Below are 14,480 nucleotides of genomic sequence, written 5' to 3' on the forward strand. Positions count from 1 at the left end.
GACCTTAAAGTTAGTCCAACCCCTAAACTTAGTATAAGTATAGGATCCCAGTCCCTAAGACCTTAGATTACCCTGGACGAAACTCTGAATCATATATCCTGGACCTTCGACATTCCATTTCGACTGGAAGACTGAAGACATCTCCCTTGTGGTCAAGGAGTGATCACCCTGTTCAAACAGGCACCAAAAGCATCTTTGCTGGTCTGCATTTTCCAGGTTCCCGCCAGATCCTGAAGAATCTGCGACACAGGACACGGACTTCCAGACATCTCTGACCCGACCTTCGCTCACAGCAAAGCCGAGACCCGTGGCTGACACGAGAGACGTGGGACCGGAACTCCTGGACATCCTGCATTTTGCTACCTGCATCGACTTCCCAAGGTATCCTGAAGTTGTGCATTGGGGTGCTTGAAGCCCCAGACCCGAGCACCTTTTGCACCAAAGCACAGAGCTCCACACTCTACGAGTGGCCCGTGGGCTCGCTTTGTGCATTTCTGCTCGACGCATCTTCGCGGTTCCTAGTCCGTTGGCTAGTGAGCCCCCAAGAAGACAACCCTTTAATCTAACTTGCTTTGCTGGTTGCTCCAGGCTTGCTCCAACTTCGCTGCAAAGGAGAAGTTCCACAGACCTTGCTGGTCTTCACCAAAGCCAATCTAGACATCCTGCGTGGGTTGCGTTTGCCAAGGCTGGTTGGGTCCCATCCAGATACCGACACCACAGTCAACTAGATCCTTCGTGGGACAGCTCGGATCCAGCTCCTGGTCGTCATCGATGCCTCCTGGTCCTCGTGGCTGAAGAGACAAACTTCACCTTTTCACCTGAAATCACCCGACATCTGGTGGCATCTTCCTATCGCCACCCTGGTAACTGGCAAGTGGGCAGGCTCTGCCCCTTCTGCTTTCAGGTTCTACAGATCTTCGATCCACCCTTGGATCCACCCGGACACTTTTTCTCTGGTCGCCTGCAGCACTTCTTTGCAGATCTCCATTGAAATCGACGACGAAACCCGACTCCAAAAGAGACCTATGCACCCGGCTTCCATGGGTGAGGTAACACGAGTACTCTGGTAGTCTCGAGGGTATTGGTCCTCCTAGTGTCTAAGTCTAAAAGGGTTCCATCGTAGTTTATTTAGAAGTGTCCTTAATTTGCAAATTTGTAACTTGTTTGTTTCCCATAGAAAGTCAATGGTAACCCGATGCTGTGTTTAGTCACTGCACAGGTCTCCCGTGGGCCTCCTACATTCTAACCTTTGGTTGTTTAGAGTAGCCCCAGCGATTCCACAGGCTCCAGGCCTGTTTTCTAATTCTCACGTGGTTCTTATACCACTATTTTAGTATATGGTTTGTGAGGCCCCTAGGGCAAAACATATACTGTGCAACTTATCGTATGCTAATTAAGTAACTTGTATTGTACTTTTACCTCTGACCTGATAAAGAGTGCAGAGGGGTTGTGTTTAGAATAAATACATATATCTTAGCCTGAAGACTGCTCGCCACTGCTACTCCTAGGATAGCTTTCTATAAGGTTGACTTTACAACCACCACCAATAAGGGTCGATTAGACTGGTGAAAGGTGCCCACTAGAACTAGTGGACATCACATGCCAGGCTAACTTCTCACACTTATAAGCAAGGAACTGATTGTTAACCCCTTGCTGGGTATAGCAAATTTCCCCAGTTGGGCTACACAATTCTAATATGACCGTCCCTCGCCTAGCGGGATTGGCAAACGCCACTCCGGAATTGTTGCGCTCTGCATGAGTGCCGCAAAATGTTTTTTATAATCAAAACAGCGCAATCTCTCGACCTGTGTGGCAACCGCCGCCCTCGCCTCCAGTAAATCCTGTTGTCTATCAAGATGCACAGGCCTCTCCTGTTCCACTTCATGCAGACGCTGGTCCACAGTCGCTATCTCTCATAAGAGCGTCCTATGCACCCCCATCATTTTGGTAATGCAGTGACCTTGTAATACAGCTTAAAAAGCATCCCACTCTACAGCAGATGAAGAGGCCGTACCAGTATTCTCTAGGAAATATTGAGTAATGCCAGTACCCACCACCGCTCGAAAGGCCTTATCTTCTAACAGTTCTGGATTTAAGCGCCATGCCGGAATTGTTGGACGCCACAGGCCCAATGTATCCTCAGTAGTAGTGGGTTATGATCTGAGATTGTTCTGGTGAGGTATTTACTCTGCTTGACATGTGAATATCTGGGGAACAGAGAATCTCATCTAAACGAACCTGGAGCTCATTGAGAGCCGAAAAGAAGGAGTAATGACAAACTCTCGGGTGGAGTGCCCTCCAAGTATCAACTAACCCCCATCTCTGCTGCCAATCCCATCGAGCCTTAGAAACCTTATAAATAGGTGCATCAAGGAGGAGGGGATGAGACCTATCCAGGGAGACATCAAAAATCGGGTCAAAAGAATAGGAGAAAGAAAACGAGCACCTACCGTTTGCTCCCGAAGCTCCTGCGTGCAGCAGATCCTGAGAACCGTCCCCGACGGCTCCGCGGCCCACGCGGCGATGAGACCGGGGCGTTGACTCGGCAGGGCCTCCGGCCGAAGCTGCAGCATCGGCGGCCGTAGATGGCGGTGGGGGGGGCCTTTCGGTGGGTGCCGTTGACATGAAGGACCGCTGCTAGCGGTGAAGACCCGGTCCGCTGGACGGTGACCCTTGAGGGGCAGTGTGGTGGCACAGGATCGGAGGGGGCGCATGCCTCCTGCCCCCTCCCCAAACTTTGGTGCCCGGGCATAGCCAAGGACTGCCCCTGACATAGGCGGGCGACTCCCGGGGCCTGGCAGGGATTTTAGCCTTTTGGTGGCTCTCCTTTCAGGAGCCTGCCTCACAGCTTTTTGCCCCAGGGACGCATCCCGTGGCGCCCTCGAGGTGAGGCATGGTCCCTGACAGTGGTGAAGAGGGATGGGGCCGACTGGATTAAGATGGCGGCTGGTGCTCTCCTCTTCGGCCCGCGTCCACGTCAGGTGGCTGTTGCACGGATGGGGCCGGGATGCTCGCAACATACGCAGGAGTTTACACCCTGGGACGTGTTGGCTGCCCTAACAGTTTTGCACAAGACCATGATTTGCCATGCCTGGGACCTGGGTGAAAGAATGGACGCCATTGCTGTCTCGCCGTCTCTAACGGCCACGGTCCGATTCCAGGGGGCTGCCGATGAACTTGCTGCTGAGTCCATGGAGGAAGTTCCAGCTCCGCAGAGGCACCGGGAGCCGCTCGAGGTTCGGGCTCCCGTGCCCGCGCGGACCGACTTGATTGCTCGTATGGATGTCTCCTTGGGACACATGTCCAACTGGCGGCTGGGGATGGAGCGCTATTTTCTCTCTTGGACTGGCCTGGTTATGCCGCAGCGGTGGCCAAACTGTGTGACTCTCCTCTCCTGGATGGTGTTATTATCTGTGAGCTTTTGGAAGTTCCCGAGACCGGAGTTGATATTGTCTGATCTTTGCTGTCGGTACTTAGATGGACTTGGATTGTTGTGCTTTTCTGGGTCTGCGCCAAACCCGGATCCACCCATATTGTTTGGACCCTCAGGACTGTGCTTTAAATTGATTAATGACTGGACTTCTGGCGGTACCGCTGCTAGACAGGGTCAGGGATGAAGTGGTTCATGGTCTATTGGCTTTATTGTTGACAGACAGTGCAGTGGGTATGTTCGATCGATATTTCATCGCTATTGTGCTTGGGATTGGTTATTCTTCATTACAGTATTACTTCCTTTCTGGGATTTCCGAGGTGTAGGGGCGAAGGGCGGGGCCGGGCGGCACGATGAGGGCCCTCCTCCGCTTATTTTCTTTTCCTCTTTTCTCTATCTTTCTATATTTCGGGTCTCTATTAGGGCGACAGGCACGCTGCTGGGGGGGTAGGCCATGGCCTTCTGCGGGTGTGCAGGGTGGGGGGTTGCGGGATGGGTGGTTGAGCGATATTTGTTTCTATGGTCCTTTAGTCTTTCTTCTCTTTTTAGTGTCGTCGTCGCTCATGTTCTTTGCGGTATGTTTGGTGATGAGGGGCGGGAGTTAGACTTGCTACACGCTGGGGTTGCGCCTGCATTTCTTCTGCTTTGTATATCTTACCCCCCGATATTTCCTTCGTATTAACACTGTAGATATCCTGATTTGCACACTATTGCGGGACTGTGTACGACTGTGCGACACCTCTTCCTTAGTTTCTTTTTTGAAAATGAACCTCTTAAATCCTGATTTCAATCTGTTGTGTCTGATTACAAGCTATGTACCGTTATTTTATGACCCCGGGTTTCAAACTGCTATAACTATACATATTGCTTGCAGTATTCTCATTCTGTTTAGCATGGGATGGGATGGGATGGTTCTAGGCCCATACTTGTAACTGCATGTACTACAAATAAAGATTAAAAAAAAAAAAAAATCGGGTCAAAGTTCCCGCCCATAATCACTGACCCTGTTAGATATTGCACCAGTTTCCCGGACAGCTGGGTAAAGAAGGCCAGTTGGGGGCATGAACCTTGTTCAGCACTAATTCCCTGCCATTTTATCGTCCCGTAACCATTACATACCTCCCTTCTGGGTCTGCTAATTGGTGTGTGGACTGGAAAGGAACCCCTGCCCTGACCCATATTAAAACTCTTCGCGCAAAGGCAGAATAAGTTGCATAGAAAACCTGGTCCTGCCATCTACGCTGCAGAGGAAGACCCTCTTGGCGTGTAATGTCTCCTGAAGGAAAGCTATTAGACCCCTCTATGTACTAGGTACGCATGTATTTTGTGATGGCGCACCATTGTATGCATGCCCCTGACATTCCATGATATACATTTTAAGTCAAGTAACAAACCCACGAGAGAGCGGTACAAAGTATCATAGAAACCCCCTGAAAATTACACGCCGGGTTCCCAGAAACATCCCATTACAAAAGAAAAGAAACCCCCAACTCCCCCTCCCCAGAACAGGTACTAAAACACTAGTCCCCATCCAAACTAACTATACACTCGGTATCCTCTAGTAACTACAGAGGAGCAAAGGGGAAAGCAGCTATAATCCAACGTCGGTTAGCAAGGCAAGCAATAATCAAAGCAGCGTCTGTGCCTTTAGAAACATACATTGCCCCATATCCGGGTGCGCATACCAGAGAACTTAGTAACCCTCCCCCACCTTCCCATTATCACTACAGTGCCAAAAAAGATAGGTTAGCGCCGGGAAGCCCGGGAAAAGAAGAAGCGGCAGCCAAGAGGTAAGAGAAAGAGCCACGGAGCTCTAGTAAAGGCAGCAGAGCACTCAAATAATATCATCAGCTGTGCCTGGAGTAACATGCGGTAACTTAACACTGTCATCTTGGGACACCTCCTTGGCCGAGCCATCAGAAGGCCTTGTCCGACCCAGTGTCTGCCATGGGCGGCATCGTATGATCCTGCGACGGTCCTGATACAGCCCACAGCGCAGCAGTCCTCTCCCTCTCTGTATGGAAGGCACTAGGTGTCCGCAGGGGTCCACGACGATGTCTTGTCCTTCAAGCTCTTCGCAGGAGCTGTCCCCAGGGGGAGGTGTGTGTCTTCGCTCCGTCGGTCCACGGCCAGTTTGGTAAGATTCAATCCAGTCCCAAGCCTCCTAAGGATCATCGCAAAAGTGTGTCTTGCCATGTAGAATACGCAGTCAAGCCGGGAACATCAAGGAGTACTGGAGCCCCTCATCACACAAGGCCCTCTTGACCGCTTAAAAGGATGTGCGGCGATGCTGGAACTCCAAGTATATTCAGGGAAGATCGAAACTTTGCTAGGGCCCCGATGAGCACGCCTTCTGCAGCAGGACATCCCTGTCTTTGTAGTGAAGGAGTCGGGCGACCACCAGTCTGGGAGGACTTCTCTGTGCCGGAGGTCGGGCAGGGAAACAATGGGCTCTCTCTAAGGTATAAAACTGGGTCAGCTCAGCAGCTGCCACCACATCACAAGTCCGGCCCTCCAGGTAGGTGATCATATTAGAACCTTCTCCTGGAGACCCAGCACTCATATGTGATTTCAGCAATTATGCCCTTCAGCATCCTCAGCCCTCTTCTCCAGCAACTGAACTCTGTGAGAGATGTCCCCCATCTGGGCAGAGAGAGACTACTGCACCACTGTCATATCTGCCAGGGAGGCCTCCGTTTGCTTCACCCGGTCAGCCAGCTTAGTATGTTCTGCCTGTAGGAGCCTGAGCCCCACAGCCACATTGGCAATATCCTGATGCAGAGTATCTTTAGTGTCCGCTATAGCCTGCAATATCTGGGCCATTTGCTGCTGAACTAAGTTGTCAGCCGGCGGTTCTGGGGAATCCGGTCGCCTGTGCACCAAGGCCGGCTCATCTTGGCCTGGGAGAGCACCCAGTTGTTTGCCCCTGGGTTTTCCCATACCCCCAGAGGAATGACGTCACTCACCAAGTATAGATGAACACTGGTGCGAACCAGCTCGTCCGCCAAGACCGGTGGAAGTGGCAATCCACGTGCCAGGTCAACAGTGGTGACCAGATATTGCCCCCATTGATTAGCTATGGAGAACTCAAGTTCCTGGCACCGGGTCCCAAACACCACGAGCAGTGCTAAAAAGTCAGTGACATAAAGCACCCGGAGGCCGGGTACCCCGTCCTCCTCCAGGAAAGAGACTCAGCATGCGGTAGATCCAGCAGGAGCAGAGCTCGGCTGCCTCCCCGGCAGGATCAAAGCCCCAAAGGAAAGCGGGGGCCCGCAGCGATGGCCCGACAGCGACCGCTTCCTCCACCAGACTGTGGGGCACAGGATTAGAGACCCCGAGGGCATATGCCCGGGTTCCGCACTGCTCAGTCACAGACAGCAAGAAGGGGTGCACAACCCTCCGAGGGCAATCCCAGTCTCGATATCCAGGCCCCGGAAATAAATAGCAGCATTCACGTTGGCCTGGCCGTGGCGTGGCAGTCCGCCCAGGAGGTCCCCACCTTCAGTCACCAGTCACCACCAGGAGTCTTCCGCTTCAGCAGTTCAAGGAGGTCGCAATGCACTGCAGCAGTGCCGCAACCGGGGATCACCACCCGCCTCACCAGCAAGAAAATGGCGCTGACATCTAGAGTACTGTCCCACTCAGCAGCAAGGCACTGTCGGGGTGTCCAATGGGGGGCCCCCTTCCTGCAGACCGCAGGATCTAAGCGCCGCAGCAACAGCAGAGCCCAATCCGGGTTTAAACCAGCCACCGGGATCACAATCAAGCGCGCGGGGGCTCCGTTGCGGCTCTCGAGTCTCCAGGTCAGGAGAGCACTGCAGCGGGCAGTGCTCACCTCAGCGGCCCCCAGAAGGTGAATCCAGGTCAGCAGAGCCCCAGCGCGATCTCCAAAGCAAGGCAGGCGTTCACTCAGGACTGGTGGCCCATCTCCACCTCCACCGGTCCGAGAGCTCTTAGGCAGAACGCCGCCATCTTGGCAATCCTTGACAGAGCTTCACCTCTCACTCTTCTTGGTCGCCGCAGCGTCATGGGCACTCCGTACTCCCAAAAAGCCAGCCCAGGCGCTGCCCAAGCACGGTGGGGTCAGAGGCATGCCCCCGGAATTGGGGCAACAGCAATTGGACCGGATAAATATGCAGGCCGGTGCGGAACTCCAAGCTCACGGGTCCGTAGTCATTGGCTCCAGCATTATTCCACCATCTGCGCCCGTTCTCACCATCAATTCAGCCCATATAGCCTCCATAGTCGTCAGCGAATGGTGCAGCACTGAGAGCTCTTAGGAAAATACAGAAGAGCTGCCATCTCTTTTGTGGACAGATCCATGCCCCCTCACTTTATACATTTCTAAGAAAACGTAGAATGTTAAAAAAAATAAAGAAAAGGGTTTAAATTGTGGTCACCGAAGTCCCGCCTAACAGTGGCGAATCATTTTAGGATTATTAATCAGAAAAGGAAACACTGCTGAAGAATGACCAAATTACCAGTCTTTCACTCAAAATAACACAATGCGAGAACGAGAAACCCATGGCGCTAAACACAATGCTAGTCTATGTCCCATAACTATCCTTCTCTCTTCTTAAGTGCATGACAGTGCAGTCAGGTTCGATACAGATTGCAAGTTAACCAAGAGGGTGTGTTGTCTTGTCACACTGGGGTTTGAGTTAAGGGATTCTAGGTAGCACATACTGCCATCTTACCTGATCAATGACATACACCCCATAATCGAGTTGTTGTCGCTGCAGGATGGGGTGCAAATAATGCAGCCAGTATTTCAAGTGCTCCTCACGATTTCTAAAGGGAATTATGAGGGCTACTTTCTGGAGAGCTCTGCAGTTCTTTGGAGTAAAGCGTCCGCCTTCCCGGACTTCGGGGTTCGCCTTCCTATCTTCTTCCATATTCACTGGTTTAGAAAATTCAATCAGGAGCGGGCCGACTGAAAATAAACAAAACAAGTTTTAATAATGAGGTTCACAGCTCAAAATACTTCCTTTGTCATTTGCATTAAAATGAGCACATTTCAAAAGCGAGCTGTACAGAAGCGGAGAGGAATTCGCCACTATACACAATCACAAAGACACCAAAAGTGTCACACGTCTAGTGGAGTCTTCAAATTGGTAAGGAGAAAAACAAGCATTGAAAATGCAATGGGGCTCGCCTTTGATTAAGCCATTTGCTTTGCTAATGGTATTGTATAGCAAATCAAATTACTTTAACTTAATCAAAAGCGAGACCTATTGCATTTTCAATGCTTGGTTTCTCCTGGGACCGCCTTATGGACTCCTAAGGACACCCAAGGGCAAGCCGGCAGTCGCAGCTACAGGGGGTTTAACTTGTGCTGCTTTACAGCTTTCCCTACAACCTCTTACTTTATCCCCAGTCTTCCCCCTTCCTCGTCGCCCTGAGGCGGGTTTCCCCTAGGGCCTCACTGCTCCATTGTTGTACTGCTGGTCGCACCGTTGTTCTGATCTTTCTTGCCGCCATGTTCTGTTTAGTATAAATATTAAAGATTTTCATGATTTTTATATTTCTAAAATGATTTGATTCAGCAAATTAATATACATGACATATAACGGTGTTGATGTTTTGTATACCTAGATTTTTGTTTCAGTGATTTGACAGTGCGCCTTCCTTCTGAAATGCATACGTCTTATTTTCTGATGTATGCTCCAGCATTATCCGTTATTTCCAGACTGAAGTCAGTACAACCGAGTAGCAAACTTAAGTGTTGGTCCAGAGATTACAATCAGCTGAAACCCCAGCTCTCTCTCTCTCTCTCTCTCTCTCTTCAGTGTTTCAGTATAATGTTTCTATTGTGTCATTTACTGGCATTTAAACGAAGAAGTCAAAAAGAAACATGGAAAAAAATCTACCCGATTTCATTTTTTTTTAAAACAAGCACGGCTGAGAAAGTGAAAGCGATTGCGCTAAGTTCAAGCTTATTAAAAGCACGTCACCATGCTCGCGCGTGTGAAAGCTTTTGGCAGAAGCAAAGCAAGATGGTGTCGGACTGTCCACTGCCCGTACGTACGCATGCATGTTTTGCTTTGTGTCAATGGCGAGAGCAGCCATGTTTATCCATCCCTACGGGTGCATATTCAGCTTTGGCTTATTTGATCGCAAAAGGCCCTAGCATGGAGAGAGCAGCGCATGCGCGCTGCTAACGCCAGGCGAGGGCTAAAAACAGTCAAGTGCAGAAAAGGGGTGGCACTTATACATGATAAGTATGGCCCTTTCCTCACCTGTACACTAACATACTGCACAAGCACCTCTCCGACACGACTTGCAACCAATGGCAGACAGCAGGCATACTGTGTGCACGCAAAAGGCATTAGCCTACAGTCAAGTCTAACAAGCATTGGCAAATGCATTAGGTTTCGCCTATGGAATTAATAAGCGGTGTGGGAGCAGTGTATGAGTGCAGGGAGAGTGGTTCGAGTGCTTGTTATCTGTGCATGCAAAAAAAGGAAGATACATCGTTTGCTCTTTTGGAGATTACCCAGAGAACTAGAAGAGCCTCACAACCAGAGTGTTCTTTATCCAGACATCAATCGTTACAAAGAATTGTGCACGACAGATACTTAAATCTGTGTAGGAAATTTTTTTGTCCAATAGGCAAGTGGGTGCAATAAAATATGTAGAAAGTGCGGATACAATTCCACAATTGTAAGAGGATTGTAAATTTTAAAGTTTTAGGAGCAAAGTAAAGAGGTAACAGTTTAGCGAGATGTTGCCGAGCAGGTCACTTTTAGACTGAGCACATATTCAAACAGTAATATAGCAGCCAGACAGGATTATCTCGTCTGCAGTTAGTACATAATAAACACTATTAATAGTCACACACAGAGTGTCGACCCAACAGCAGGATATCAAGACAAACACAAGTCTGTTGGTAAGTAAATACTGCAGTGGACACAAGAAAGTCCAAAGAAGTCGAGTTCAGCTAAGTGCATAGCGCTATACCACAGTACCCGGGCTGTCACAGCCACAGGCATGCACAAATCCAAATCAAGCTGGAGGCATTTTTCCAAAAGAGATCATTGTACCGGTTCTACAAGTTTATTGGACCACACTAACTTCCATCTTGCAAATAGATGAATATTCAAGTGTCACCACAGTGGTGCATGATTTCAATTTGCTATACAATAAAACACACGTCTGCTTCCAAGCGACAACTTCAGATCAAAGTGAGCACAGTGTCTGAATAATCCGGTGCTGGCGTCAGCAGCAAAGCTACCTACTCGTAAACGGCCTACCGAAACTCTGGTTCCTCATCAGCACCACCCTCCCAGTCTATACTTCTGCTGCACAGGATGAGGGGGCAGTGTGGGGACCACCGCAAGGTCATTGTAAAACGTTTGTACAGCAGATTTTAATTTTCACCCAGTGCTCTCAACCTCCTACCTCCGCTTCAGAGAGTACTGGAAACAGCTGTTCTCTGCAGAAGGGAGATGAGGGCGGGGCCCCAGATGTTGACAACCTAGACGCCTCGGGGAAGTTGTGCGCTCTATAAATGCTCAAATCAAATGTTGCTACATAGGGAGACCAGAATGCTAAAGCCAAAAGCAGGGAAATTTCCCAAATTTAGGAGAAGAACTACAATTTTATTTCAACCCAGCGCACAGAATGACAGTACTCCTTAGCAGAGAATTACAGAAGAGGCAGTAAGAACGTACATGAAATGCCATTTTAGAGCTAGTAGCATGCCTGTTAATTAAATTGCTTTCTTATAACAGGAGCCAACTATTCCTGCTTTGCAAAACATGAAAAGATACCTCCTGCCGTTTTCAGCCGACCCTCTCTAAAAACCAGGACATGAGCTTAATTTCCTGAAATGTGCCGGGACAGCTGGCGCAAAATCGGGACAGAACGGGCAAATCCGGGACGCCTGTTTACCCTATTGCTACAGCCTAGCATCCTAGCATTAGAGGCGCCTGTCCAGAATTGCATAAACTCTACTGAAGAAACACTGAATTAGAGTAAAAATGCAAACTACTCTAACATCAGAATACAACGATCAAATTTTAAACGTAATCGCATCAAACTACAACCCTGACATGCAAAAGAAGTACATCATTTAGAAACAGCATTGAGCAATACATCTCAGTGCCAAACCTAGGAAAACAGCCTCAGTAGCGTTCACTGTGTCTCAGAGGGCAAAACAAACCAACCGGTCAGAGCACTAACTTTCTGTCAACCTTTTCCTCTTCGTATGGTAATGCTACAGGACCTTGAACCTTCTGTGTGTATGCCCCTCTTATAACCACAATGTACCAAGTACAATATGTAGAGCATATCTCAGGTAATGTGATGTATGTGAGCACCCCTCTCCTAGGCAGTGTAAGATAAACTAAGAGGTGCTTATTTGTTTAAAGTAACAATCCCTTCTCATGAAGAAGCAGATCCTTAATTGGTAGACCCCCAACACAGCCACGCACACACATTTTTTAAGCCTCATAAAATTGCAATTGCGTTCTCCACCTCCCCTCCATCTACAAAACAGTAGAGCTCATGAGTGATATATCTACATAATCTGCAGCCCGCAGGGACGGGCGGCACCGGTGAATGCAAACGGGTGAGCATGCTGCAGTACGCTGCGAAGACCTGTCTATGTCGCTGGCGGCCATGGTCAGCTGGAGCACACACTGCCTGCTGCTGCCCACTCCTCCTTCCGGGATCTGGGTCGGATTGGTAATGCAGGCCCTCAGGAAATGGCCGGAGGGCTGGTAGCCGAGTTCTAGCTGTGGGCTGATTTTTGGGCTGCCTGGCGGCTGTCTGTGCGGAGAGGATGCCGCCAGCAGCCCAGTGGGTTCCTGAGTGGCCTTTCTAGAGGCAGATGGGCTGAGGTATCACTCTCTTTCTCTCGCTAGACCGGCCCATTAATGTATGCTGATTGAGTGGGGGCGGGGGGCCTGAGCAGAAGTGGTCTCACTTGCATTTATGTGTAGCTTAGCAGTGTGAACTAATCTATGCATTTTATTTTATCTAAGTGAAGTTAATAAAACATGCCCCCCACCCCCTTTCTTTTCATTAAACTTCGCTGAAGCAGTGTTCTGAGGAAATGGCTATATGCAAATGTGGGCCATTTTTAGGTCTTGGCTAGCGTAGGCTGCGCACATGCGCAGTCTCACTGGCGAGATTTAATGACTTGGAGTAGCGAGGTTAAGCCCTGCCCCTCTTCTCCATTGGAGAAGAGGTCCCAGTGACGTTCTTCTTTGGATCTAAGCCCCGTACTTTTCGGATTGGGGGGAATGTTTTTGACTTTCTTGCTACCTAGTGATGTTCTCAGTCAAAAACACGCCCCCAGTCTAAAAAGGACGGGGCTTACAGACAAAAGTGTTCCTGTAAAAGTGTAAGGCGTGTGCTTTACTTTTGTTGCGTTTTCTAGAAATCTTTCCTACTGGCTGCAAACATGCCACACACCACCGGCAGCCGCGTGGACCTGAGGAGCCGTGGTGTTTAGCAAGACCAGCTGCCCATACTGCCACAAGGTGCGCGTGGTCCGGCGGGAGAGGGGCCGGGGAACGGGTTACTTGCCGGGACACAGGCCGGTGTGGAGGTAGCCGGAGCGGGGCCTGAAGTTACTGCCGGTGTACCAAGGGAGGAGCAGACAGAAGTGCTCCTCAGGCCGGGGGCATGCGGCGCTACTACTCGTGACTGAAAGGCTTGTTGGCGGGTGATATTCCTGTCAGAGCTCAGGCCGTCTTACCCGCCGTTTGCACCCCCCCCTCCTCCTCCTCTGTTGATGTGCCCGACTGGTGAGTCTGAAGATCCTCGCCCGCAGTCACCATAGGCAGGCCGTCTTCCCCACCATTTGCGCCCCCCCCACCCTCCTCCTCCTCTGTTAATGTGCCCGACTGGTGAGTTTGAAGATCCTCGCCCGCAGTCACCATAGGCAGGCCGTCTTCCCCGCCATTTGCGCCACCCCCTCCTCCTCTGTTAATGTACCAGACTGGTGAGTCTGAAGATCCTCGCCCGCAGTCACCATAGGCAGGCCATCTTCCCCGCCAGTTGCGCCCCCCTCTCCTCCTCTGTTAATGTACCCGACTGGTGAGCCTGAAGATCCTCGCCCGCAGTCACCATAGGCAGGCCATCTTCCCCGCCATTTGCGCCCCCTCCCTCCTCCTCCTCTGTTAATGTGCACAACTGGTGAGCCTGAAGATCCTCGCCCGCAGTCACCATAGGCAGGCCGTCTTCCCCGCCATTTGCGCCCCATGTGCCCGACTGGTGAGTCTGAAGATCCTCGCCCGCAGTCACCATAGGGCCCCAGCCGTCCTACTGTGTGTAGTTCTTGTGTAATCCTCGGCACTTTCCTGCTTCAGCATGCCCTTTCGCCGCAAATCGTTACTCAATCCTTTCCTCCGTAGTTTGCACCATGCCTAGTAGTATGTCACTCCCATATCACATCTTGGGGTAATGTTCGCACTATATAAAATCGCATTCAATTATAATTAAATCCTATTTTAGAACGCGCCGCAGGTGGTCTAGGATGAAGGAACCTGGGAAAGTGTACATCCCTAGGAACTAGGGAGCAGTCATATGGGGGGGGGGTGTGTGTGTGTGTGTGGGTGTGTGTGTGTGTGTGTGCGTGTGTGTGTGTCCGTGTGGCCGTGTGTGTGGCCGTGTGTGTTGCCGTGTGTGTTGCCGTGTGTGTTGCCGTGTGTGTGTGTGTGTGTGTGTGTGGCCGTGTGTGTGTGTGTGTGGCCGCGTGTGTGTGTGTGTGTGGCCGTGTGTGTGTGTGTGGCCGTGTGTGTGTGTGTGGCCGTGTGTGTGTGGCCGTGTGTGGCTCTCTGTGTGTAGGTGCAAATGCAATAGGTCTCGTATCTGCGAGAGATTAAGCTATTGGGATTGTAAATGACAATGCCATTTATTTATCTGTTTTCAAAACCAACACATAAATAAAAAGATTGTCATTTACAATGTGCTGTGGATTTGTCCCCACCCCCTGGAAGCAAGCACTCATCACCCCGCTGCTGAAAAAACCCTCCTTGAACCCAGAGTGCCTATCCAACTTTCGACCTATATCGCTTCTACCCTTTCCAGCGAAAGTGGT

At 50.3% G+C, this 14,480-nt stretch overlaps 1 protein-coding gene across 1 annotated transcript in view; it reads right to left on the reverse strand.

The window, feature by feature from the left end:
- The window catches only part of B4GALT1 (beta-1,4-galactosyltransferase 1), a 503,885-nt gene that overhangs the window by 231,372 nt on the left and 258,033 nt on the right, over positions 1-14,480 (reverse strand). The window contains exon 2 of the mRNA XM_086961693.1: positions 8,128-8,363. Coding sequence (XP_086817819.1) covers positions 8,128-8,363 — 236 coding nt within the window. The remainder of the gene's footprint in view (positions 1-8,127; positions 8,364-14,480) is intronic.

This window comes from Lissotriton vulgaris, chromosome 3_1 (assembly GCF_964263255.1).
Source record: "Lissotriton vulgaris chromosome 3_1, aLisVul1.2, whole genome shotgun sequence".
NCBI classification, from domain to species: domain Eukaryota; kingdom Metazoa; phylum Chordata; class Amphibia; order Caudata; family Salamandridae; genus Lissotriton; species Lissotriton vulgaris.